Source organism: Calonectris borealis, chromosome 28 (genome assembly GCF_964195595.1).
Source record: "Calonectris borealis chromosome 28, bCalBor7.hap1.2, whole genome shotgun sequence".
Lineage (NCBI taxonomy): Eukaryota > Metazoa > Chordata > Aves > Procellariiformes > Procellariidae > Calonectris > Calonectris borealis.
Genome location: NC_134339.1, coordinates 978,828 through 1,004,123, shown reverse-complemented (window position 1 = coordinate 1,004,123; position 25,296 = coordinate 978,828). Strand labels below are relative to the sequence as shown.

General features: G+C 55.0%; 2 protein-coding genes across 27 annotated transcripts in view; both read right to left on the bottom strand.

Annotated features, from left to right (window-relative positions):
- Positions 1–4,308: 4,308 nt before the first annotated feature.
- On the bottom strand, positions 4,309–7,011 carry UQCR11 (ubiquinol-cytochrome c reductase, complex III subunit XI). Its single transcript, XM_075175121.1, has 3 exons — positions 6,924–7,011; positions 6,032–6,166; positions 4,309–4,583 (listed from the first exon to the last, which is right to left on the bottom strand). The coding sequence occupies exons 1-2, from the start codon at positions 6,971–6,973 to the stop codon at positions 6,046–6,048; spliced, it is 171 nt and encodes a 56-aa protein (XP_075031222.1). The 5' UTR covers positions 6,974–7,011; the 3' UTR covers positions 4,309–4,583; positions 6,032–6,045.
- Positions 7,012–18,683: 11,672 nt separating this feature from the next.
- TCF3 (transcription factor 3) overlaps positions 18,684–25,296 on the bottom strand; it is a 73,743-nt gene continuing 67,130 nt past the window's right edge. For 12 of the 26 annotated variants that reach the window (XM_075175822.1, XM_075175830.1, XM_075175824.1 and 9 more), the window contains 3 exons: positions 23,973–24,211; positions 19,992–20,136; positions 18,832–19,120 (listed from right to left, as the gene is read on the bottom strand). In XM_075175822.1, the coding sequence (XP_075031923.1) occupies positions 19,994–20,136; positions 23,973–24,211 (382 nt within the window). In that variant the 3' untranslated portion in view covers positions 18,832–19,120; positions 19,992–19,993. Of the gene's footprint in view, positions 19,121–19,991; positions 20,137–20,699; positions 20,927–23,972; positions 24,212–25,296 lie in introns of those variants that run through there. The other 14 variants (XM_075175840.1, XM_075175829.1, XM_075175837.1 and 11 more) reach the window with 4 other exon arrangements.

Genomic DNA, 25,296 nt, shown 5'->3' with positions numbered 1-25,296 from the left:
AGGAAGGATGCGAGACGCGTGTCGCGGGCGAGGGGAAACCCGGAGTGCCCCGCGCACGGGGTGCAAGTTGTCCAGACTCGGGTAGAAACAGGGAACAACTTCAAAGACCTGGGTGCGCCTGTAGGTGCTGGGTTGCATTTGCCTTGTACAGGAAGATGTTTATATTTAAGATACGCAACAGTGGGGATTTTGTCTTTAATTTAATCAATACGGAGCCTTCTGTTGCCATAAAGGCAATCCATCTCTCTAGGGATTGGTTTTGGTTTTGTTGGTTTGTGTTTAACATTGTCTCCTTCTGGGCTCGCGCTTATGAAGGCTCTTGCTCTGCTATCGCTGTTATTTCCTGCAATTTTGAACACACAGATCAGAAAAGTTCTAAATGCTAGTAATGATCAAAACCACGTTATTTTTCATAAATGCACTTTCCCCTTTTTTTTTTGTAAAAAAAAACTCACAACCCAGCCAAACTCATACTGTTCTAACCAAAAACTTGTATTGCAATACTGCACCTTAATTAAAAATGAAATAAGCATATAAAGGGAAACTGAGGCACAGAGTGCTGCAGTTTGCTCTCATTTAGCACAGCAAACGGGGAAACGGGGAGCAGAACTCAGTAAGGGTGGGACTGCAGCGCTGAGCACCTGAAAGCAGAGTCCTAACCCCCGCACGCTGCGAGGTAACCCAGCCGATCCCGCTGGCGAGTCCCGGGAGCAAAAGCAGGCGTCGAGTCCTGCCCGTATCTCATCCCCCTGCTCCAAAACACCAGCGATCCTCAGCACCAGGGATGGAAAGCTGGTAGCCCTCTCTCTCACACCAACCACTTGATTGTTTCCTCTTTCACCGATTAAAATCAAAGCCGCGAAAAGGAGTGAACCTTTCACTAAGAAATGAGATCGTTCAAGACACGCCATCCACTGCGTTTTGAGAAAGACATGGAGTGACTGGAAGCAAGCCAAGAGGAGAGCAATGAAAACCATCAGCTGTCTACAAAATGACCTGTGAGGGAAGAGGAAAGAAGCAGAGTTTTTAGTCTTGAGAAAACAGCTGAGATCTCATAATAGCCTTCAAATATGTAAAAGGGAAAGAATTACTGGGCTTGTATTGCAGGAGGGAAGAGAATTTCTTTTTTCCAAACATGTAAACTGAGAAGTTAGAAGTTAAGCACAGAAACAGACCGTGTAGAGGACTCTGAAATCTCCCTCAATGGCATTTTTTAAGAATAAACTGGAAAAGCTGGGGAGCGGATCCTACTGTGGGGAGGGGATGGAGAAGGTGACCTCTTAAACGTCCACTGAACCTCAAGCTCAGGGTAACAGTAGTTAGAAAATCGGTTTTCACTGACAGCTGGTGCAGCAACAGCTTGCAGAAGGGAAGATGTTTACTCTCCTAGGACTGCATGAAATGTTTGGGTAGAAACTATCTCTTGAGCCCAAGGGAAAATATCCCAGTGTTCCTTTGGGAACGCTGCCAAGGTACAGAGGATAAGGTCTTTGCAGACACTGCCACCAGCTGAAAGTGTATTCAGCTGCCAGAGAGTCCATGTTTTTCCAGGACTAGCAGATAATCCAAAAAATCACCAAAATCAGTTGTTGTCAGCCATGGAAGCAAGCAACAGGATATCCTGACAGAAAAAGCTCTTCCACTTCGCCCTGCAGGTAACTCTAGTTGAAAGCTTTCTGCTCTGCAGCCAAATATCCCCGACCCAAGAGAGGAGCTTATTCCAGAGCAGGATTCGCCAGGGAGCACCCAACCTACCAGCCCTGCAGAGGGGCAGAACCTGAGGGTGGTCCAGGAGACGACTGCAGGAGAAGAGACCAACAAGGGCTGCATGCAGCAGACTGACAGCGCCGAGGTGGTTGCAGTAACGACTCCCTGTCCCACCTCCACGTACACCTTTCGTGATGAAAGTGAAGTGGAGGTACCAGCACGGACACACACTCAGGAGAGGCGGGCAGGAATGCAAGCCCTCCTTTTCTTAGAGGCGGTTTTGAAGTTCCATCATTAACCTGGAGCTGAGGGTGCTTTTTGGTTTCTGTAGATCCAAAGCCCCGTGAGCGTGGCCGCCGCTGTGCCCTCTAGTGGAACTCTCCGGGTTTTGAAGGGGAAGCTTTTCCTCCTCTGGCGGGTCGTTGTCTTTTAACTAATTTGTTCATACAATGTGCGTGACATTTGGTTAGCTCATTCTGAAAAATAATTAACTGTTGGAAAAGAGGCAATGCTAGGAAATTAAAAATTAGAAAGATCACTCATGACACTTGAACAGTGATTATTTGAATTTTAACAGAAATTTGCCCAAGAATGCAGAAGATATTTCTAATAGACCATTTCTGAAGCGTGCTTGCTCTTGTGGAAGGAGAAATACTAGAAATTAAATCAGTTATATGCTAATCCTAGGGTTAATTAGAGACAAAGCCATCATTTGAAATGCTGCAGACAACACAAGCAGCTAAACAATCGCCAAAGGGCAAACAAATCCAAAGTCCGTACATTTCTTGCAGTGCCTGCCTGTGCAGGCAGTTGGTATTTTGAATATGTTTTCCTCCTTTAAATATCTTCTAATCTTATCTGCTGTGCACGATGCTATCGCTGCGGCTTTGCTAATGGTAACTCTCACTAATGAGAGCTGCAGACTGACAGCTCGGGGAGACCCGGGTCCTTAGAGGAACGGGCAACACAGGCAGACCCTCAGCTCAAGGCCTGCTGAAGAACTCCCTCAGCCGTGGGAGCAGAGGCTCGCCCGCCCACGGAACAAGCCAAAACTAGGTCATTTCTGAAGTCAGCGGCAGCGTATTATGCCCGTCCTGTCTAGACGTGTTCAACAGGTAAGTAAGAGCAGAGACTCTTAACTGCTTGGGTCTGAGCTTACAATCCTGATGACATGCGAGTACGGGCTAATATAATGTCCACCTTCAAGGCATACTTTGGATGCAAATGGACCAATATCAATATCCCCATATATGGCATAGGGGTGGTGGTGTCAAATCCACATTCTCAGTGTTTCAAGGCACAGTGGCTTTGGCCTTTTGGGAGTCAGCCGGAGCTGAGGAGCACTGCTGGAGCAGGGGAGTGGGACCGACTGAGGAAATAGCACGGTTATCCCATTACGCCATAAGCTTCTGTACCATCCTATTGGACGTGGCAGGGCAGCAAAGAGAGCTTTGCATACGAAAAATTATATTCCCCGCCCCCCAATCAATTATCAATGGTGCTGCTAAAGCAACACTAAAGCAATTATTCTGTTAAATAAGTAGTTCAAGTATCCTGCACAGTGCCACCGTTTAGGCAGATTTTACAACAGTTTTCCACAGAAACATCACTCAGAAGCCTTCAGACCTGAAGGTGACACCCAAGCAGCACAGCTACTACAACTGAGATTTTTCCCTAAAGAGATTTGAACCTTTCAGTACAGCCAAAAATTATAGTGAGGTGAAATTTGGCACTAAACAGAGAGAAAACAGTGATCCTGTTCTCACAGAGAGAGAAGTTTGTTTGCAAATCTGGTCTTTGCGGAAAGGGACGAACCTCCCTCCCTAAGTCTGAGTTGTCTGCTGTGCTTAGTGGCAGAGACCAGATCAAGAATAATCCTTGTACTTCCTTTTTCTAACAGCTAAAAACTTTTTCATCTAAGGAGTGGGTTGTTTCATCACCGATTTATGTTGACAAATATAACTATACCTATGAAGTATTGATACATATTTTTTTCCTACTCAAAACCCCCATTAAGAAAGTAACTGAGCAGCTCTCTAAACCACTGGTTCTCACCCCGGTACACGGAAAGCCTCCCAGGGTTTGCGGACTGCCTTCCTTGAGCCCCTAGATTAAGCCAGAAAAGCTAGCCTGTCTTCAGGCAGCACCCACTGCTTTAAAACGGCGTGCGCCCAGTCAGACCGTTCAAGAGGTCCACGAATTGATGTTAAAAAGAAACGAAACCTTGCTTTAAACTAAATGCCAGGAATCTGTGTTACCACGAAACTCTGCAATATTGGCTATGAACAGTTAACTGCATGCAAGAGTCCACAGTTGCTACTGATCTAGGAATGATTAGCTTAAAATCAACACATCACTAAGAATAGTTCAAGAACTTTGGCAGTCTTAAGAGTGATGAGCAACAACTACAAAAGATCAAACACAAGATCATCAAACCCAGATCCCAGCAGCCACTGGCTGATGCCCAAGGAACCTGCACAGGAAGAGCAGCAAACACGCGGCAGGACTCGCGTTCAAACAAGCTGAAGACATAACCCAAACCCCAACCAGGAGTTTAGTCTAAAGAATGTGGACTAAGAAGGTAATGCACAGAACCAAAAATATCATTCACTTAGTTTATTTTGTACATCAGGTTTATAAATTACTCCCATTAGGACAAGATCTGCTGTGAAAGTGATCAGAGGAAGAATACGGGGCAGGCTGTGAAGGTAAGGTGCGGGTAAATTTGTTCACAACCAAGCGGTCACAACTGTTCATGGGAGAGAGAGGGACACCACGACCTGTTGCAGAATCTGTATTGGGCATTTCAAGTTCACCTCAAAGCAGGGTCTCAGCGGACGGATGGCTCCAAAACACTCTATCCAGCAATAAATTTCCTACAATAAACACAAAGCAGTCATTAACCAGTGCTTCCTGCAAAGTGCTACAGCAGCCAACACTACAGACAGATTTCAAAAGCCTCCAGTATCCAGGCAAGAAGTTTCTGTTACAGAAGCCGATAGAGGCACAGCAGAATGCAGGCGTGCCGGGCTACAGTCCCCTTGGAAGGAATCACAGGCCACCACGGAAACATCCTCTTTGTCCTCATAGAGGAATATGCTCTTTCCAGATAATTTATGCACAATGGCACATCAAAGCTCCTGCTTCAAAACAGAGAACATACGCCGTGGTCTCAGGAACGTATCCATGTTCCTACTACTGCCTAAGACAATTTTTAAGTAAAGAAAGCCCTTACTAGGCAATTTAATTGCCTCTACATGACTTGAGAGCTTTTCCACTGACTTGTCTGTAAACATCTACGGTCACCCACGACGCTACAAGTGCAGCTGACTTTCATGAAAAGTTTCTTTCATCCTTTGGTTACACCAAGGATCTGTGTGATACATATTTTGAAAATGGGGAAGACACAGTAAATTGTTTAAACTGCAACAAGTATCTCTGGAAAAAGAGACTTACAAAAGTACTAACGATTTGCTCTGTGACTTCCAGACTCACTGATTTCCCTATAAAATACTGTGTAGCTTGAAGGCAAGTATCTTACTTTCATTTAGCCACATTTAAATGTAACTGTTATTCTGACTGGAAGAAACAAGTATTGAGATGTATATAATTTCCTCTGGACCTTTTTCCAGCAGCATCCTTTAACATGAGGCAAAAATATTCCTAACTCCCTTCTATCTGCAGCAAGGAATAAAAAAGTTCTAAGCCTGCCTTCCACACAAATATGCATTTAGAGGCCCAACAGAAAGTATCGTCTTATTGCTGCTCTAGCTTTACGGATGGTCAGTCTTATAGAAGATTCAGAACAGCACATTTCATATGCAACTAAAGAAGGAAAAGAACAAACTTGAGAAAGCCAATTTTCCAATGAATTTGTGATACACAGCAACCAGCTCTGAACATTTAACTTACTTTTGATAACAGCTACAATGAACAGAACGGAGTCTGAATTTGCCTAGCAACAAAACTAGTCATGAGCTTGAAGCCATTCTACCTAGGATTAGAAGTAAACAGATCTGTCAAAAATTCCAAATTACCACAGAACACTTGATTTGACTTCTCAGGAACCACATTACATTGTGAAAAATCCACTGCTTGCAAAATAATCATTTGAAAAACATATTCTTATTAATATTTCATCCTTCTCGCACTCTGTGAAGCCCCATATAAAAACAATAAAAAAAAAAAGAGGCCTGAAAAATCAAATTGAGCAGTTCTGTTTTGGACCAACAATATGATTGCGCCCTGGACAAACAGGACACATCAACTGTCACATCAACACAACACTACTACGTGAGCTAAGAGATGCACAAACAAAACTTACCATTAGAGGGAAGCTTAGTCTTCAGTTTTAAACTTGCCACTGATGTAGGGAACATACTGAAGGACCAGCTTCCAGTCCGTGAACCATATTAAACCAGTACCAGCTACACCACCCCATGTAACGAGGGTGGGAGTCCTAAGGGAGAGACACACACACATGCAGGTAAACAACATTAATTCTCCACTGTGAAAGGTCTGGCAAATGCTCATCACTAAGGTACCTGGGAAAGCAATTTCAATCAAGAAAAAAGCTTGGCAGAGATCTTGAAAGAATCTCGCATACACAGCAAAGTATTAGTCCCCAGGGCGGTGAAGATATTTTACAGTAAGGACTGATATGCTTTTATTTAAAAAGAGCATTACCAAGTTAAGAAAAGACACGCTTATTTGTTTAACTATTTTACCGCTACAGCTCGCGTCCCCTTTACTCTGGCCCGCAGGCTACTTCATTCTCCCTCACGCAACCCTGCAAAGCGGCACCAGTGGCACCGCGACAAACATTTATAGCTCTGAAACGCTGTGGAGACAGCCAGAGCAATCCGGAGGCCAAACCCACCTCAGGCAAACCACCGCCAGGCAGACACCACCCCCCGCCCCCGGTCCGCCCCTCTCGGCCCCTCAAACCCAGCTCCAGCGCTGTCCGCACCCGCGGGGCCGGCCCCCGCGGACCTCACACGGAACACACAGCCGCGGAACAAAGCGGAGTGGAACGGGGAGGGCTCGGGAAGCCCTCAGGCTCCTCAGTTGCGCGGTGGGGGCCGCGGCCGGTCCCGGGGTCCACGGTGAGGGGCGCGGAGCAGGCCGCGCGCCCCTCACTGTGGACCCCGGCACCGGCCGCGGCCCGCCCCGCGCACCCAAGGCGCACGGTGAAGGAGCCCCGGGCCGGGCCTCACCAGTTCTGGAGGAGCTGGACGTAGCGCGGCCCCACCAGCTTGCTCAGCATCCCGCCGCAGCAGCGCCTTCAAAGTCACCCCCACTGCGCATGCGCGCGCGCGCCGCTGCGCCAGAAAGGGCCCCGCGCCCCGCATTGAGCGGGGCTGCCCGCGGCGCTGCCTGAGTCAAGCGGTGTTGTCATGGCAACACCCCCCCCCTCCTCCCCCCCGTCGGTCGTCGTCCCTCATGGGCCCCTTGCGCCGCGCCCGCCGCAGAGCCGCGTCCCCGGCCCTGTCTGGAGAGGGGACATGGGGACACGGGCCCCGAGGGGAAAGACCGGCCCCGCACCGGAGAGGGGACACGGGCCCCGAGGGGACAGACCGTCCCCGCACCGGAGAGGGGACACGGGCCCGAGGGGACAGACCGGCCCCGCACCGGAGAGGGGACACGGGCCCGAGGGGACAGACCGTCCCCGCACCGGAGAGGGGACACGGGCCCCGAGGGGACAGACCGTCCCCGCACCGGAGAGGGGACACGGGCCCGAGGGGACAGACCGGCCCCGCACCGGAGAGGGGACACGGGCCCCGAGGGGACAGACCGCCCCCGCACCGGAGAGGGGACACGGGCCCGAGGGGACAGACCGCCCCCGCACCGGAGAGGGGACACGGGCCCGAGGGGACAGACCGTCCCCGCACCGGAGAGGGGACACGGGCCCGAGGGGACAGACCGTCCCCGCACCGGAGAGGGGACACGGGCCCTGAGGCAGCGGGACTGTCCTCGCACTGAGCTGGGACTGCTTCTCATCCTCCATGCTGGAGGAAAGTGGCCCCTTCCCAGAGCGGTTTCCCCAGTGCCCGTCAGTGCCTCTGCAAACCCTCCTCATCGCTGCCGCTCAGCCTCTCCCAACAGGAGATGGAGTTTCAAGCCAGATTTTTTCAGCAGAGGGTCCTAAATCCACCACCAATTCCATAACGTTCCCCAGGCTCTGCTCCAAGCCAGCTCAGCCTCTTGTGAACCTGCAGAAAGTCCTGGGGGACACTGGAGCCTGAAGCTCCTGTCTGCCCGAGACCTGCGGCTGGACTGCCGAAGCTTCAGGGCTGCAAACGCCTCCCGTGCTCCCCTGCGCAAACCTGCAGTAACGGCGTCCGGCAGCAACGCCAGCAGCCGACGTCTTCCTTCACACCCTGCGCTGGCTGCCGAGAGCTGAGATTCACAGCGCGGAGCCTGTTGCAAAAATCCAGCTCCTGTTTTTTCTCACCAGGACACGGAACAACTATTTTATCAGCCCTTTGCGTGACTGACTCAACACCATGTTTCATACTGACGGTTCGAGTGTTTCTCTGCCCAGGTGCCAGCAGGGCGACGCAGGTTACCGAACCATGCAGACTTTTGGGTTCATTTCTGTGAGCTGTTTCCCCGCTGCCTACGCACCAGCTGGTGCATGAGGAAGTCAGACGGGAGCTTCGTGGCGTGCGTTCCTGCAGGAAACCGGTGCCTTTGCCACAGCCACCGCATTACCGAGGGCACGGTGGGGGAAGCGAGCCTGGTAGACAGGATCCGCACAGGTTTTGCTTTTTTAATGTCTGTTTAGCTCCATGGAGTCATGCACACAGAGGAGAGCTGCAGCGTTCACTTTGCATTGAAAAGTTTCCTAGATGCCAAAAAAAAAATTTTAATAAGACAGGCAAAATAACTCAAAAGGCAATGAAAAACAGCTCAATGTTTATCTTCAGAAAAGCCTTGGGGTTTTGAAGGCAGTTTGGAGGGGGGTGGTGTATCCTACTGCTTTACCCCAGTCAAGGCAGACAAGCAAAGATCCAGTAATACTACCAATTTCCTGGTTAAAACAAAACAACGGCAATATTAGCAACTCATTCTTTCAATATATTTTGCTGTCATCTACAGTTCAAAGGGATTTGCGGTCTGCTCTGGACACCACGCTGCAATATCACGCTTGCTCCTTCCCTGCGGAAACTCCTTTTAGCTGTTGGGAGAATGTTCACACCGCAGCAGGGACAGCTACACCTCCAAAGCCTGACTCCTGAAGGTCACTTGCCACTGGAGGTAAGGTCACTTTCTTCTCTTGGAGACTTCTGTGGCACAGGTGTCATTTTAGATTCTCAAGCAGAAAAGAAAGGGCAGTGAGCCTGGTTGTCCAGAGCTTAGGGACACCACAGTAAAGCACAAAGCTGTGTTCAACCATGAGAACAAGCGATCTGCATCTCTCAGGCCACCAGAGCAAGCGGGGATGCCTTTGTTCATGCCTTGCATCAACAAAAATCACTCCTCGTTTAAAGCAGTGAGGTGGAGTTTTTTGCTCCAAGAGAGCAGACGGCTCTGCGATAGCTTGTCCTTCCGTTAAGGACCGTTCATGGCCCTGTCTGGCAGTGCCAGCATGACATGACGTTTGCCCACAGGACCTGATGGTCTCGTCCCGCCTCTTGACTCATCTCCAGGGAGAAAATGCTTCTGAGCGTTCACCCAGGAACCTCCAGCTCCACATCAGTTGGTGGCCACTGCTTGGATCTTGGCCAAACTATTTGCTCTCAGCCACTCGGCAGCAACTCCTGTGTGTTGCTCCTTGTTCCTGCCCTCACCTGATCTCCCAGTCCACGCCTGCTCTGGCCACCTTCAGCCTTTTGCATCTCCGAGCATCCATCTTCCAAGCTGCAGCCTTGCTCCCAAGCACGCAGTTCTCCCTTGTCTGGATCTAGTACAACCTTGGTTTCTCGGTCCTCCGCCCTTCCTTGTCCTGATAGGGGTGGACGGCTCCCCTCACTCCGAGGATGCCCCTCACCCCCCGGCCTGGCAGCTCACGCCTCAAATTTCTCAATAAACAAGGTGTTTGGTGTCTTTAAACAGTTTGGCTTATCTGGGCCTGCCCTGGCTTTTAGCCAGCTCAAGGGAGAAGAGCAAACAGGCCCAGCACAAGCTCTGGCCGCATGGCAACGCAACCCCCAAGGCTGAACTAGTTTTTCTACGTGATAGCACGCAGGAAGCAACCCCCGTGAGGAGGGAGCGAGGGCAAGGAGGATGAGGTGAGGCGCATCAGCCTGGACAAGCAGACACAGAATTAGAAGGACTATCATTCCATGCACTCAGTGCAGCTCGGGAAGGGCAGTGCACTACCTCAGAGCTTGCTCGCTGCTGAGAGAAGGGCAGCCAGGGCTCAATGAGATTCTACTAACCACTGCAAGAGCCACTACTCAGTTAATTTGGACTGTTTTTCCTGCTTGGCCCTATGTGGACGAGCCCCGAGCTGGAGCAGCGCAGCAGAAACACAGGCAGCAAACCTGAGAAAGGAGGGCTGCTTTCGGGCAGCATCTCCTCTGTGGACCCAGGTTCTCGGAGAGGGTCCGCGAGGGCTCAGTGCTCCTGGATGCAGCTGCCGCAACTCTGTTTCCCCCAAAAGGCAGCCGCTAATGTGCCGAGCGAGCCGGTGGCGGAGGGCTAACCCAACCACTGAAACCACAAGAGTTGAAGCTATGACGATTTGGGGAAATACCTGCTGATCGGAGGAGCACCACATCGGGGAGCTGCCCGGCGAAGCCTGGAGGATGAGGGCGGGCAGAGCCCGGCTGGGCAGCGCAGCGCAGCGGTGGGTTTGGAGACGCTGTGGCCGGGGCTGGGCCCTTGGCAGAGGGTGGTGATTCAGCCTGGCCAGGGCACAGCCTCCCCCCACGGGTGAGGCTGGGCTGTCTCCTGGTACTGGATCCAGCCCATTCTTGCAGGGTTTAAACCCTCTTAAGCGTTCTGCCACGTTGTCTCTCCCACTACCCGTCTATGCTGGGCTCCTGGTATGGGCTGGGTGTGTTTGACCTGACTTCCAACTTGCAGCCTGCCGGTAGCACCCTCACTGGGTGCTCCCCAGGGCGGGGCAGAGGCAAGGAAGCAACAGTCGTGCTGCGACACCCCCTCCTTCCGCCAGGGCTGCACTCCCAACACAATTTCCAGCAATAAGATCCCTGCCACGCGTAACCCGGGCTAAAATGCACGCTGCCCCACGAGAACAGCACCCCGGAGAGGTGGCGGAGGACCCCATCGACCACAGCAGAGCCACAGGAGCAGCTGTGCTGCGACAGGGAGACCCCAGCACCTACATGTCTGCCAAGGCGTTTCCGATGGCCGCTGGAGAAGGAGCCCAGATCCCATGGTGATGGGCAGCGCTGGAAACCTTCACCGGAGGCCGCACGCAGGCGGGGCCAGAAGCACTCGCAGTGCACGGGTTCAGGCTGTGCCACGGTGCCAATTCGGGTGGGTACGACCTGTGCCCAGAGCACAGGAACAGAGAGCGAGTGGACAGTGTCTGAAAACCTGTCTTGTCTTGTCTTTCCTTTCTTTTTTTTTTTTTAGTACAAGGTAAAACCTTTATTACAACTTTTCAGTCATAGGTATACAACATCTGAAAGAGATATGGGGGAAAAAAGTAATGTTGTTATAAAATGTCACATTTATTGCTACATTACTGTTATATACAGGACAGTTCTCAAAATCTACTTTAAAAAAGTTAGGATTATTTAAAAATTCCAAATAATCCAGCCAGCTGTTTTGACACTTGTATAAAATTATTTAAAAAAATGAAAACAATTCATATCTTGAGGCACTCAGAAACACAATTTTATCCCCCAATTGTGATTCATTTCAAAGAACAACGCATTTCCCCACCCCCAAATACTTTATTTTTTTTTTTTTTTGCTGGGTTAGGCATATATATATATATATTTACTATATATATAGTTCAAAACTATAATGTGTATCTGATTTAAGAACAAGGATTTCAGCCACTTAAGTACATCTGGATTTACAGGTAGGCAGCATAAACATCAAAAGCAAGGACCATTTTTTTAAAGGCCAAAAACCAAAACCAAAAACAACCCAAAACCTTCTACGGGGTTAAAAATAAACAACTTCCGCAGGCATCTCCCATCTGCTCTCCCACCCCCTGTCCTACAAAAATATAGAGAGATCAACCCAGTAACGCTTCGTTTCCCCAACGAGCTGGAGCCCTCCGTAGAAAATGGGTCATTTCCCGCAGACCGCGAGGTCCAAGCGTGTGGTTGGGGTCATCCCTGCGCCGCTTCACCGGGTGCCTCCTTCTCCTACCTCTCCCGGCAAATTAACCACCGCTGGCAGGAGGGTGCACGGCTTCCCACGGCTCCTTCCCTCCCCGAGAGGCCCCATGTTACAAGGTTTGCTCGAGAGCTGGTGGGTTTCAAGTGATTTGGGAAGACGTGGCACCGGGAAGGGGGAACCGCAGTGTCCCCAGCTCGCTGCTGCGGGAGCTGCCGCGGGGAGCTGCGTCTGTCCCCAGGGCGCGGCCCAGGGATGCAGGGCCCAGGGATGCTCTTCGGCAAAAGGCCTCGGTACCCAGGACACCCCATTTTGAAGCACAGACCCCTTTGCTCTCCCGTACCGGTGCCCACAGCTGCACTGTGCCAAGATGTAACAGGGCGCAAGTTTTATTCTCTCTCCTTCCAACGTGGTGGGTGCTTGGCTGGACAAGACCTGAGGAGCAAGAGGCGTACCAAAGCAGAGGAACAGAAATACCGGCATGGGGACCCATGGCAGGGCTGCCTCTTGCCCCCTGAGGGTGGGATGCACGATGGACACACAAGTTTTGGCAGAAAGGATGCCTGCGGCCTGCACCGCCCTCCTAACCGGAGACCACCTCCGCGCTCGGCTCACGCGGGAGTCCCGCAGGCAAAGGCACTGCAGCTGCCGGCTCTCCGGAAGGGGTGAATTGCCCCGAAGATCAAACCCCTGCACAGGGCACCGCGTCCCCCCAGGCCTGCCCCAAGGGCAGCGGGGCAGGGAGAGGCAGCCGTGCCGCAGGATCAACCTGCAGCATCCACCTCCCAAATCCTCCTGCCTCCGCCCCAGCAGATGGGCAGCCGGTGGCACGGTTCTGCCCCACTGTGAAGAAACCCACGGTGGCTGCGCATGAAGGGAAACAGCTCAGAGGTGCTGGCTGGAGAGACTGGGGGGCTCAGGAGGAAGGAAAACGCACCTTCAGGCTTTGAGGCAGTTGAAGGAAGACCAGCCAAGCCAAGCCTGAGGCTCAGGCGTTAACAGAGCAGCCCGTAGAGCCGGGCAGCAACAAGGTGGGACACAGGGGTACCGGGGGAGATGGAGCGAGATGAAGGATGCTGGCAGTGAGCTGCCAAGCGTTGAGCAGAAGGCACAGGAGGGCCAAGGGTGCGTGGAGGAGCCCTAGGACCAGGTCTTACCCCCTCCAATTCAGTGCTCAGCTCCTGCAGCATGAGTTGGAGGGGGTGTTCCTGCTGTCTCACCCCTCATCTACTCCCCCGCCAGCTCTAGGGCCCAGGTCTTGAAATGCTTTTGGAGCTGCTAGAAATGAAGCTGGACCCTAAGAGCAGCAGGGAGCAGGAACTCAGCAGTCATGGACAAGAGCAGAGAGAATGGGCTGGGATGGGATCTGGAGAGCCCTGGGGGAGAGGAGAGGAGGTTGCATAGGATTTAACAGGGCAAAGACCTTGTGCAAGCTTGTGGTACGGAAAACAGGTCTTGCTATTGCTGGTGTCAAGCAGGAACGGGGGAATCCAGTGGCCACGGCTTGCTCCAGGTTAGCCAGCACTGCACCTTGGGGGCTGATGGTTTGTCCTGGCCCAACTCCAGGACTAGCTTTGCTTTGCCTCCCCCTTCTCAGCTCTTTTCTAAAACCCCAGGCCAGGGGCTTGCTGAAACTGGAGCTGGCCCAGAGTCATCAGCATAGCACACAGCAGGGCCTGCAAGAGGACCACGGGCTCCACTGGCACTGAAGTTGGCAGCCTCCCCATGGGAGCAAAGCTCAGGGATGCCGGGAATTGGGGGTTTCAAAATCTTCTTGTTTCTCAAGGCCCCCCCCCACCTGCCGAGGGGGGAGGATGCACTGAATTGCCCAGCAAAGGCCCAGGGCCCAAAAGCTCCGCTGGTTTCAGCGGGTACGCGCGTGAGACACAAAGGACCTTTAAGAGCAGCTTCTGCACTGAACCTGAAATTGCAGACTCCTGGGGAAATCCCAGCCTGATTCTGTCCTTCCTGTTCAATCGCTACCGGGCAGCGAGTGCAAAACCTCTAGGAAACCAGCTCACCTCCGACACACGGGCTGGGGAAAAAAGCTGTTCGCTGAAGTCACAGCTGGGCAGGTTTCACATCACACTTCTGCATTTCTCCGCTGGAGAGGGCAAAAACCCCAACTGCAAAGCAGCCAGACCCCTGGCCCTGGAGTGATGGCGCCCGGGGAAGGGGCAGCAAACTGACCCCTTGGCATGGGGCTGGCATGGACCCGTTCCCGGCAGCCAGATGCGGGATCTTGGAGTGCCCGGCTAACTCGGCTGCCCCAATTCCTGCAAACTGTCTGCCCAGGCACTGCTGCACCCCTTGCTCGCAGGCTGGAGCTCAGTGCAGACAGGAGGGGCACAGACTGGGATCCAGATGCCCCATGTCCTGTCCCTCCTGTCAACACACCTCCGTCGGATACCAGCGCAAGCTGTAAAAGCAGGGGAGCAGACAGCCCGAGGAGTTGTTGGCAGAGAGCTGGAGCTGAACTCAAGCCAGGCAGTTGCTTGGCTGTGAGTAGGTCTGACTGGCGGGTCACAGGCAGGGGAGCGACTGCCAAACCAGGGGTTAGCTGGAATTTTGCTCCCCAGGGTGTGCTGGCAGCAGCTGCGGGGTTGTGAGCAGGAGCAGGCAGACTGCCACCACGTCCCGTCGATGCCGAGCGCCGTCGGTACGAGACCGTAAAGGTGCAGTCTCTGGGAGGCTGCAGCTGTTTTGCTCTGGGGCGAAAGCAGGTGAAGAGGGAGAAAGAACAAAAATCTGCAATTTTTACTGTTAATAAACTGGATTCCAAACACTCCTCAGCACCTGGTGGCATGCACAGCTCTCGGGCAGGATGTGCAGGGAGGCAAGGAGCTGCTTGAGGGGAGGAAAGAGGAGGTCCCTTGGGCTAGGGACCCGAGGACTGCACCCCAGCAGCTGGCCTGCCACACCAGAAGCGTCCCACGGCAGCCTGGGACCCCAGTTCTGCTGTTTGACCGCGATGCAGCTCAGCTGCTGTGGCCTGGGAAAAGAGAAACTAGAAAATGCGCACAGGGGATGGCGGCCTCTCCCGATTCCCTATCTGACGAAGGAAGATTTGCAGGGGCTCTGTGGCCCCCAATGCTGAGGGGCACGCAGCCCAGGAGAACCCATGCAAGGCTGAGAGGTGAAGCAGAAAACTGAATGCCACCCTGCAGCGTGTCACCCATCCGTGACACCTTTCTGTGCAGGACCACTGGCGCAAGGGACATGCAGACAGGCAGAGAAGCAAGTCTGGGGAGAAAAGTCATCTGTAAGATAGCACAGTTGAATGCCAGCAGAGCCGCGGGCTGGGGAGGGCGCAGACCCTGGCCCCCTCTGACCGTGACGCCTAAAGACAAGAGCTTCATTGCAACAGGCTGATATTTCAGGGCTGGCCTGGTGTTTTGGGGACAGCACCTGACAGTGCTCATTTTTAGAAAAGCCACTTTCCCTGGCAGGTTACAGGCACCACGTTCACGCTGAGCCAAACACACTGGCAAGCCAAAGTAATTTTTCCTTGCTGCACTCTGCAATTGCTCCCTATGCACGCGGAGAGCAGAGGAGCCACCGCGGCTGCGCTGGGCGGGCGCAGGCAGCAAAGGCGACAGCGCACAAAGCACCCTGCGCCATTGAGGCGGCTCCCGGCACAGCACTACAGCCCCCGACACTGCGCTTTCCTGCTGGAGGAACCAAGATCTCCAAACCCTGGCACCGAGGGTTTATGCTCACGGACCTTCACCCAAGCCTTGCCAAGGAAGTTAGCTGGTTTTGCTGTCAGGAAAACAGTACCTAAGCCACCTAAATGTGGATGAAAAGCCCCATCTCTGTTGCAATGCCCGGTGGTTTGGGGATGATGGGAAAGGCTCTGTCTCATCAGGAGTGTCCCCTGGCCTGCAGAGCATCAGCCAGGACTCAGAGGAGATGGAGTTCAGCAAAATTTTGAACAAATCATAAATCTTCTAAAATTTCCAATTTTGTTGAGTTTCTGGATTTTTCTTGACTACAATCTCTTTTCTTTAAATCCAACTGTACACGACTGCCACGTCAAATTCTTGTTGCAAAATCAAAGTGTTGGGGAAGCACTTTTTAATTTTTTTGTACGGTTTCAAGCTTTCCAGGGCTGGGACATTGCTCCATCCCCCCCCGGTCCTGGGGCAGTGGCACCGAGCCAGCAGAAAACCCCGAGCAGCGAGCGCCCTGCCAGCCCCAGCACCGTCCTGCCGACAGGGCAGAAACGCTCACGGGATGAAGCAGCCCCTTACAGGCTGCAGAAAGCAGCCGATGAGTCCCCAATTCCTACCCCAGAGCATGAATCGGGGCTGTCTGAGCGTCCGGACCTGGCTGGTGGGCTACGGAGGGGCACTGCCCCCTCCCTGCGTGTTTTACCATCCCCTGACTGAACCTGCTCAAGCATCTGAAGCACAACCCGACCCGGCAGGATGCTTCAGGAAGACACGGCTTTTGCTGCAAGGGAGCTGCTCCACAGGGGCAAGGCTGTCACGCACAGAGGAAAACCTCATCCATCTCACACTGCCCAGTGCTCAAGCAGGCAGAAGAACCCAAGGGAGGGAAGAGTGTCATAAGCTGATGAGCTAATTAGGCCGAAACATGTCTGCTGACACAGGCGAGAAGAACGTGCGTTCCTGGGCTGCAGGGACCGCAACCACTGACCTTTCCCGGCCTTCCTGGGGACAGAGCTGGAAGCTGCTGTGGTCTCAGGCCTCGCCACACAGAAGCGATGGTGGGAGCAGTGAGCTGTGGGCAGGGAAAGCCAGGAGCACCCGAAAGCCTGAGCTATGGTCGGACCTTGCAGAGTCCCAGGGCAGTGCCGGTGCGAGGGGCAGTAGGGAGAGAGGATCCCATACTGCTCTGACACTGATAAGTGGCTACAGGGGCTGAGCCCACGGTACCAGGGCGTAGGTGGGAGATGAGCAATGTCCTGAGCATTTCCAGTGGGCTTTGCTGGAGCACAAAGCATAGCTACGCGCACAGAGGAGCACCAGGAGGTTATGCCAAAGCCCGCGGTCGCTAGGAAGTGCCGCAGGACCTAATCCTGTGCGCCAGTCCTTCCCCTTCCCTGTGCCAAAGCAACACAGCTTCCCCAGGGGCACAGGCCAGAGAAGCAGAGGGGAGAGATGGACCCTGCTGCTGGTGACCCTAGTGTACTGGCTGTCCCCACGTCCCCCCCAGGCCAGCACCCGCGCCCCGTGAACTATTCTGCCTGATCGGGCTCTGCCAGGCAGATCTGGGCAGCAGCTGGCCCCAGTCTGAGGGCGTTACAGACACTGCTGAGATGGGATTTAGCATCCCCCTGCGGAACTGACCCCGTCTGCCTGCAGAGCTGGGAAAAACTGGGCACCAAATGTTTCAGAAGGGGAAGGAGAGGGAAGAAACAAGAATAAATTCCTGGTGGACGCTTTTCCATTGCCAACTCCAGAATAGCTGCCACAGCTCAGCACCGCTGCACACCTCTTCATTTGCTCCCACACCTCTGGGGCGCCCTGCCACACGGTGGGGCTGCCGGGGGTCTTCCTCCCGCTGAGCACACCGGAGTGGTCTGGAGTGACTCTGGGAAGCCCTCGGAGCGAAGGGATCATTGGCCCAGCTTGGCTGCTGGAGCATCCCACGCAGGACGGGTGCTCGCTGCTCCCCTCCTTTCCAGCATGGAGAGAGAAGCCCGCGCGCAGGTGACAGCAGTCACTCTGCAGCCCCATGGCAAGCTGGGCGGCATGCCGAGCTGCGTTTGCCTCCAAGGATGCTTTGGAGATACAACAGTGGGTGAAGGCGGGGTGTGAAACCACCCCTCTCCCCAAGCCTGCAGCATTTTGCACTTCCGATGGTGGTGGCTCCATGTGGGGAGAAGCTGCGCAGAGACGGGGATCCTGCTGCCGGTCGCAGCTTGCTGAGGGCTGGAGCGAGCGCAGGTGCCCGTAGCTGCTCCCCTTCCTGCCACCCTGGGCTCCGCCGCCTGCCGCCAGCGTCCGCGGGTCGGTCTGCTGCGAGGTCGCCAAGCACGGTGTCCCGCTGCTGCCTTTGCTCCGTCCGCCTCTGCCTCTTCCCAGTCCTCCAGCTTTGTTCAGTTCGTCTTTGTTCAGCGCTGCCCCTGGAAGCGCCTCTGACAGCGGGCGTTTGGTTTGCTCTGACACGGGCAAGAGGCGCCTTCCTCTGCCCCAGGCTTTCCTCTTGCATCTGTGTTGCTTCTTTGCTTACCTTGAAAGTGCCCCAGTCCCTCGGTTCTCTTCCACCCCCCAAGGCCTGCTCTCTCCCTGCGGCTCGTCCTCCCCATCACGATGCTCCGGGACAGCCACGGGGCACCTCCTCTCCCGGGTAGGACCGCGGCCTCCAGGATCCTCCAGGAGTAAAGCAAATCTTGCAGAGACCCTCAATGGACCTCGGTCACCTCCCAGGGGGGGTGGGAGCACCTCTGAGGGACACTGCTGCAACTTGCTTTGCTGTTTAACTTCCTTTTCCCAAATCAGCAGTGGCCAAAGCAAAGAGATGGTGAATTCAGCACGAGTTTGTTTTTTTATAATGGAAGGTACAAGCCAGGCAAGGAAGAACATCCCCTCGCTGTGGCTACATTCGCTTTTAGTGGCTTTCAGAGCCGAATCTGAGAATTCCTCTCTTTATATCCAGTCTCTCTTAATACAATTTTAATATTCTGGTTGATCCTAAAGATGCAACGTTAACTATAGAAACAGCAGCAGAAAAGCGTGGGGTACAAGACATTTTTTTTATACAAAAAAAAATTCTTTTCGTTGCTTACAAAACATATGCAAAAGAAGCTAAAAAAACCAAAAGGCATTGCTATTTGTTCTACATAAAAAATCTCATAACTAATGTTCTTTTTTTTTAAAAAAGAAATATCAAGCTTAGGCACAATTTTGCTGCTGGCTGCTTGTGAACAAGCCAAGAGAACACGCCACCCCCTCCTAACTGAGTGATATGTATTGACTGTTCCGCACTTTATACTTAAGGCAATTTTTTTGTTTTCGTTTTGTTTTTGACAAAGTGTTTTTTCCACCCCTTACGTCATGCCAGGATCCGTCCACGTGTGTCAGTATTAGCAGTACTAAAGTTTATGGTTCGAGAAGGTTGCAGGTCACACCAAGGGTTTTCTTCCTACAGATCTCTCTATCCAGAGGAACAAAAAGATCTACAAATAAAAAAAAAAAAGCCTGAAGTGAGAGAAACCCGAATGAGAATAAAACTCTGCTCCTTACATGGGGGTGCCGCAAGCCCCCCTGCCGCGGCCTCGTCTCCGCAGGAGAAGTCAGCCCCGAGGCCTGACGTGGCTGCAGCGGAGCTGAGATGCAAGCTCGCTATTCTGCCAAGACACCGGCTTTGCCTTTTTTTTTCCCAGGGCAGCCCCAGGCACCCACCGGCGCAGGGGACGTCGGGGGACGACGGCCCCTGCGTGCACTCGGGGGCGCGCGGGTGGTGCAGGCTGAGGCACCGCAGCCCCGCACAGGGCAGCCCCGCTGACGGGGCCCCTCCGACCCACCGCGCCTGGAGCTGCTCAGGCCCCACCGACATCCCCGCACCGCTCGGGCCAAACAGGCTCAGCTACTCCTGGCCAAGCACGGGGTTCCCTTGAAAACGGGGACAGCCCAGCAGAGCCTGCGCCTGCCACGGTCTCGCTGGGGGAATTTCACCTTATGCGTCTTCCTTGGCATTCCTGGGACCTGCCCGTTCCTCCCATAAGGCCACCAGGCAAAGGAGTCGCTGGTTTCCAGTAGCCAACTGGGGCTGGGCTGGGACGTGCAGAGCAGAGCTGAGCTCGCCCAGGCTGGTGACAGCACCGAAACCCCCGGTCCCAGCTACAGGGCTGCGCCTCTCCTGCGGGGCAGAGGCTTTGGGTGCCCACGGATGAGCAAACGACAGGCACGTGCAAGTCATTTACTTAAGGTAAATTAAGAAGGACATTGGCGGGTGCCAAACGAGTGGGGCTGAGCAGCCAAAGCAGAGCAGCGCGCGCCAGCAGTGGGCTGGACCCGCAGCGGGGTGCTGAGATCAGGGGACAATACCTTTACATGTGTCCAACAGGGTTGTGACCATCTCCTAGACCAGGATGTGAAGCTGAAAGTGTCATCTGGGGATCTCCTACTACTCCGGACACTTTCTCCTCTTCCCGACGCTTCAAGCAGGCTGCTTTAGGGTTCAGATTGCGCTCTATGCCAAAAACAGCAAGGAAGGGAGGGAAGCAACCTCAGTTTGGGCAACAGCATCGCACACGGCAACAGCATCCAAAAAAGAGAGTGAGGACAGAGTTCCAGGACAGACACACAGGACCATGCGAGGAAACAACCTCAGTGCAAGCTGCTCTTTGCCTGCTGCTCCTTGCAGTGGCTGCAGTAACTTGGCCGGACCGCTGCTAGAGCAAAACCCCGTGCCCGGCTGAAACACCATGCCAATTTAAACATGTGCTTGCTTACAGAAAGCCCCAAGTGCCTCAGCCAGCTCTTGGAGTTGAGGACTGAGTTTTCCAAAGCTGCTTAATGGGATCCAGGTGCCAAATTCCCATTAAGCATGAGGGGAGACGGACAGAGCGGCCTCAAATCCACCCCAGGCCGGCGCTTTGGAAAGCTCAGCCTGCCGCGCGTGCACCCGCGGGTGCCGCTGGCGATGCAAGCGGCCTCGCACCGAAAGCAGGAATCAGAACAGAGATGCACACGCACGCAGAGATGTGGGGGGACAGAAAGGCCCCGAAATGCACCTGCCAGCTGTTACCATACCTCGTACTTGCTGCTCCAGGCCCAGAATGACCTGCACCGCTTGCTGTAGGATGATCAGTTTGGTCTGTGCTTTGTCCGTTTTTAAGTGCATCTGACACATGCGTCCCAGTTCTTTAAAGGCCTCGTTAATGTCCCGCACACGCACCCTTTCCCTGGCGTTATTGGCCATTCTCCTCTCCCGGTCCCTCAGATCTTTGTCCTCCAGTGACAAGGCCTCGTCTGTACTGCTGGGTTCATAGCACCACAGGGATTAGTCAGGGGGGTGGTACCAAGGAGGGGGCTATACGTTGCCGTGCTGGTAGTGCTTCTGGTGTCCACTGGAAACGGCTCAAACAGCCTCACTTTGCAAAGCCAATTCGTCTCGGGCGCTTCCTGGAGCGGCCTGGGCTATTCGGGCTGCGCGTCACCTCTGCGAGCCACGTGAAGGTGCTGCCAGCACGGGGCCGGGCTCCCACGGGGCTGGAGGGTGCTGCCGGGGCGAGGGCGGGCAGTGGGTGCAGTAGCGACACCGACACCTTCTCCCCTCTGCAAAATTTTGCCTTCCTGTTTGTTTTCGGCTGAAAACTAAAAGTTCGGGGGGGTCTCAGCCAAAAACATTGGGATCATCCCCCAAGGACAGACTTTTTGGCAGAAAGCCAATCCCTCTTTGTAAGATTTCCTTCAAAAATCTCATCTGCAGCAAAATCATCCCAGTGAAGGCGTTTCGGGCAGCGCGAGGCAGCCTGGCCCGGCACCCTCTTACGGGTGGGGGGCAGCACCAGGTGCAGGAGCCAAGTGCCCCCGGCTGCTGCTGAGGGTCAGTCTCGGGTGCCGGCACTGAATCCAGGTCTTTCAACACAGCCAAAATCACTCAGGAAGGGGCTGATTTTCTTTTCCAGGCACAGTCAGGAGCTCTGGGAGAGCCTCCACCGCTGGCAGCACCCCAGGGGTGCCTGATACAGGCGGGGACAGGGGGGAAGGCAGAGTCGTGCTGGCAGCATCTTAAACCATGGCCTCGCCCGCAGCCCGTCCCCTCCAAACCCCCAATTTACTGTACAGACGACCTTCTCCCCCAGAGCAAAAATTCTTGCAGGAAAGACACCTATCTGAGGAGGGTCCTTGGGTGAGACCTGGCACTGGGACAGACCGTGGCCTTCGGCTCCAGGGCAGCCACGCGGGGATAAGCCTTCACCGAAGAGGGGCTGCAGAGTCAGAGCCTTCCTGGGTGCGCTGTGGGGGTCTGGAGAGCCTCCAGACGGTGCCCGACCGCGCGGAGGGGGAGCAAGGGCTCCCCAGGCAAGCGTTTGCCTGCGTGGGACGGAGGGTTGCCCACTGTCCCTGCCTGCATCCTCTCCTTGCTGCCTTGCCCCTGCCCGTGTCCCCTCCTCACTGCCTCGGTGCCCCAGCTGGCACTGCCACCTTCTCTCCAGCACGGCCAGGATGGCCGGGGGGAGCGGAGCCACCAGCCGCCCCAGCCCACCCGTGGCAGAACCCAGCTCGTCCCTCCAAACAGATGCCGGCAGCCGCGGTTCCTGGCTGGTGGCTCCCCCCAGCAGGGACACAGCTCCGGCAGCGCCTTGCACCCCACAGCCGGGCAGGATGGAGCCGTCTCCCCGCCGCCGGCAAGCGCTGCTGGCAGTTTGCACGGCCACGCGGGGTCCTCCGCGTTGTAAGGACACGCGGTGCCTCGGCTGCCTTCTGCCCCGCTCAAAGGGGGCACTGACCTGCCTGCCTGGCCCCCCAACCTTCTCCTTTCCCTTCCTGCCCTGTTAGCTGCTGACGGCCGCCGGAGGATCGCCCGCGGGGCACGCGGGGCCCAGACGGCCCCGCTCCCACAGCAGCCCTGCAGGAGGGGACGTGGGGGTCGGCTTCTCTCCTGCAAAGCAGCCCGAAGGCCAAACCCGCCAGAGAAGGGACACCCCAGCTGCCTGTGCTAACGCCTGTGACAGCAGCACGGGGCTCGGCTCGCCTCCCCGGCTGCGTCCAAGAATGGTTTAAAAAGGGACAAGCGTGGGAGACCAAAGTGAACATGGTGCCAACTCTGTCTAGCCCCTGCCCCCCGCCGCCCCTCGGCTCCTGCCTCGATCCGCAAGCAGCAAGTACAAGGTAGAGAGTGGGACCACCGAGAGGTCACGGCTGGGGACTGTCTGTAGGAGATCGGAAAGAACAGAACCAAAAAATAAAAACTTGAAATAAAAAATAAAAAGGAAGGGGAAATTAAAAAAGAGACAGGAAAAAATATACATGTTATGAAAGGCAAAAAATTACAAACTGAAGAGAGGCACAAAGGACTCCAACATCAATGCAACAGCAGAGGCCAGCAGAGAGGAGCACAGCCAGGCACAAACCACCGATGCGTGTTACAACAGCCTCTGCAGAGAGAAAGGGGGTTAACCTGCCACGGCACCCTGCGCCGCGGGGCCGGGGAGCGGGAGCATGCACTGCGGGATGCAGGAACAAAGCAGCAAAGTCCTCCGGGGCGGGGAGGCAAGCCCTCCGCTTCCCCTCCCGCCGGGACGCGGCACCCGGGGCAAGCACGGGCGGCCGAGATGGGCGCACACGCGCGGGAAGGGAGCGAGCGTGCCCCGGAGAGGGGGACAGCCTGCACGCGCCTGCCTGCAGCTCCAGGCTCTGCCAGGGATGCGCGGTGCTCCCAGCTTGCGTCAGAGACCAGTTTGTACGGGCAGCGAGGGCTGCCCAACCCTGGGCTCAGCATCTCTGTCCCGCTGCCCCTTGCAAGGCTCCAGCGATCCCCAGGGGTTTGCCGGCCGCCCGCAAACCCAGGGGCACAGCGGTGGGGACAGGAGCACGGAGCCCCGCGCCGGCGGGCAGGGAGGACAGGACATCGCTCACTGCTGCTGCAGCCGCGGGCAGAGACGGGCTCTGTGCTTGGAGCAGCCCTCAGAGAGACAGATCAGGGTCCCCTCTGGGACATTTGCTGGTTTTTTGTTGTTTTGGTTGCTTGGTTGTTTTTTTTTCATTTTGTTGGCCAAGCAGCTGAGCAAAACACCTGGCTGCAGGACAGCGAGGACGGCGCAGGTACCCCCTCGGGGACCAGCATGCAGCACACGCAGTGGCAGTGGGGAACAAAAGAGAAAACAGCAGGGATGCAAAAAAGGAAGAAAAAAAAAAAAAAAAGAAAAAAAAAAGGACATCAACAGCCTTGGGAACCCAAGGCCACAGGGGAGAGAGACAGTGCGAGGCACCACAGCACATGTCACAGGAGACAGACAGACAGACAGCCCCGTGCCGATCAGATACGTAAAATATCACCACTCCGGGACCCTCACTGACCTCTAACTTGTTGCTCCAGGTTCAGTATGACTGATACGGCCTGGTGTAGGATTAGCAGTTTGGTCTGCGGTTTTTCGCTGTTTAGGTGGAGTTGGCACATGCGTCCGAGCTCTTTAAAGGCCTCGTTGATGTCACGGACCCGCAGGCGCTCACGGGCATTATTGGCGACCCTCCTTTCTCTCTCTCTCTCGGCTTTTTGCTCTGGGGGAAGAAGATCGTCCTCCTCATCCTCATCTTGACTAATGGTTTAAAATAAGAACGAGACAGGGACATTCCTCGCGTGCACTCTCAGCACTGGTCAACTCACAGAAAAGAAACACACGTCGAGGCACCGAGACACCAAGCCCCGCGCGCGGCCCCGCGAGCCGGGGCGCTGCGCCCCGCGTGCCCCCGCCGGGACGTGCCGGCCTGGTGCCCCGCGCTCAGGCACAGGGACACGCAGTGACTTTGGAGAGAAGCAATTAAGGCTCTTCTTCTGCCTCCTTTTTTTGTTTGTTTTGTTTTTAAACAACAAAGAAAGAAACCACAACAATGCAATTAAGGCCTGAGCTTGCTGCCAGGAGGTTGCAGGGTGGCCTGGAGAAGATGTGGGGGCCAGCACTGGTGTCCCAAGCTGGCGTTTTGGGAAGATGCAGCCCTCTGCCTCCAGGGCAGGAGGTGACTGCAGTCTGGCAGGAGCGGGGCCGGGGCTGCCCCTCCAGGCAGCGTCACCCCGGCGAGGTCTCCAAGCCGGTGGCGAGGTTGCAGACAAGCCAGCGCGCTGGAAGGACTCTACCCGAGCCACTGCCACGTATCTGGCTGGATATGACAGAGGATACAGGAGCCCGAAGCAGACAATGGAGACAACCCGAAGCAGGGAGGAGGTCAAAACCTTCCCCACCCCTGGCCGAGGGGAGCCGAGCGCTCGGTCCTTTCCACGCACGGCCTCAAGCAACGCCCCGAGCGACCACGCAGGCGGGTACAGCTCGTGTGGACAAGGCACGAGCCCTCTGCTTTACGAGCAGGAGGAAGCCCTGTGGTCCCTCTGCTTTACGAGCAGGAGGAAGCCCTGTGGCTACAGGTATGGGAGACAGCAAGAGAGGGCGGCAGGGACCCTTCCCCAGCACGGCCCAAAGTGCCCAGCTGTGGGGAAGCAGCGGGAGCCCGGGCTGTGCCGCCTCCGTGTGAGGATGGACAAGGCTCCGGTGGTGGGCAGAGGCTGGCGGGTCTGTGCCGCAGGACGACCCCGGCCTCACCGGGCTGAGCCCAGCGCCCGGTGGGTCACCGTGGCCGTACCCCAGCCCAAAATGCCCCCAGCCTGGTAACAGAGTAAGTGAAGGGAGAG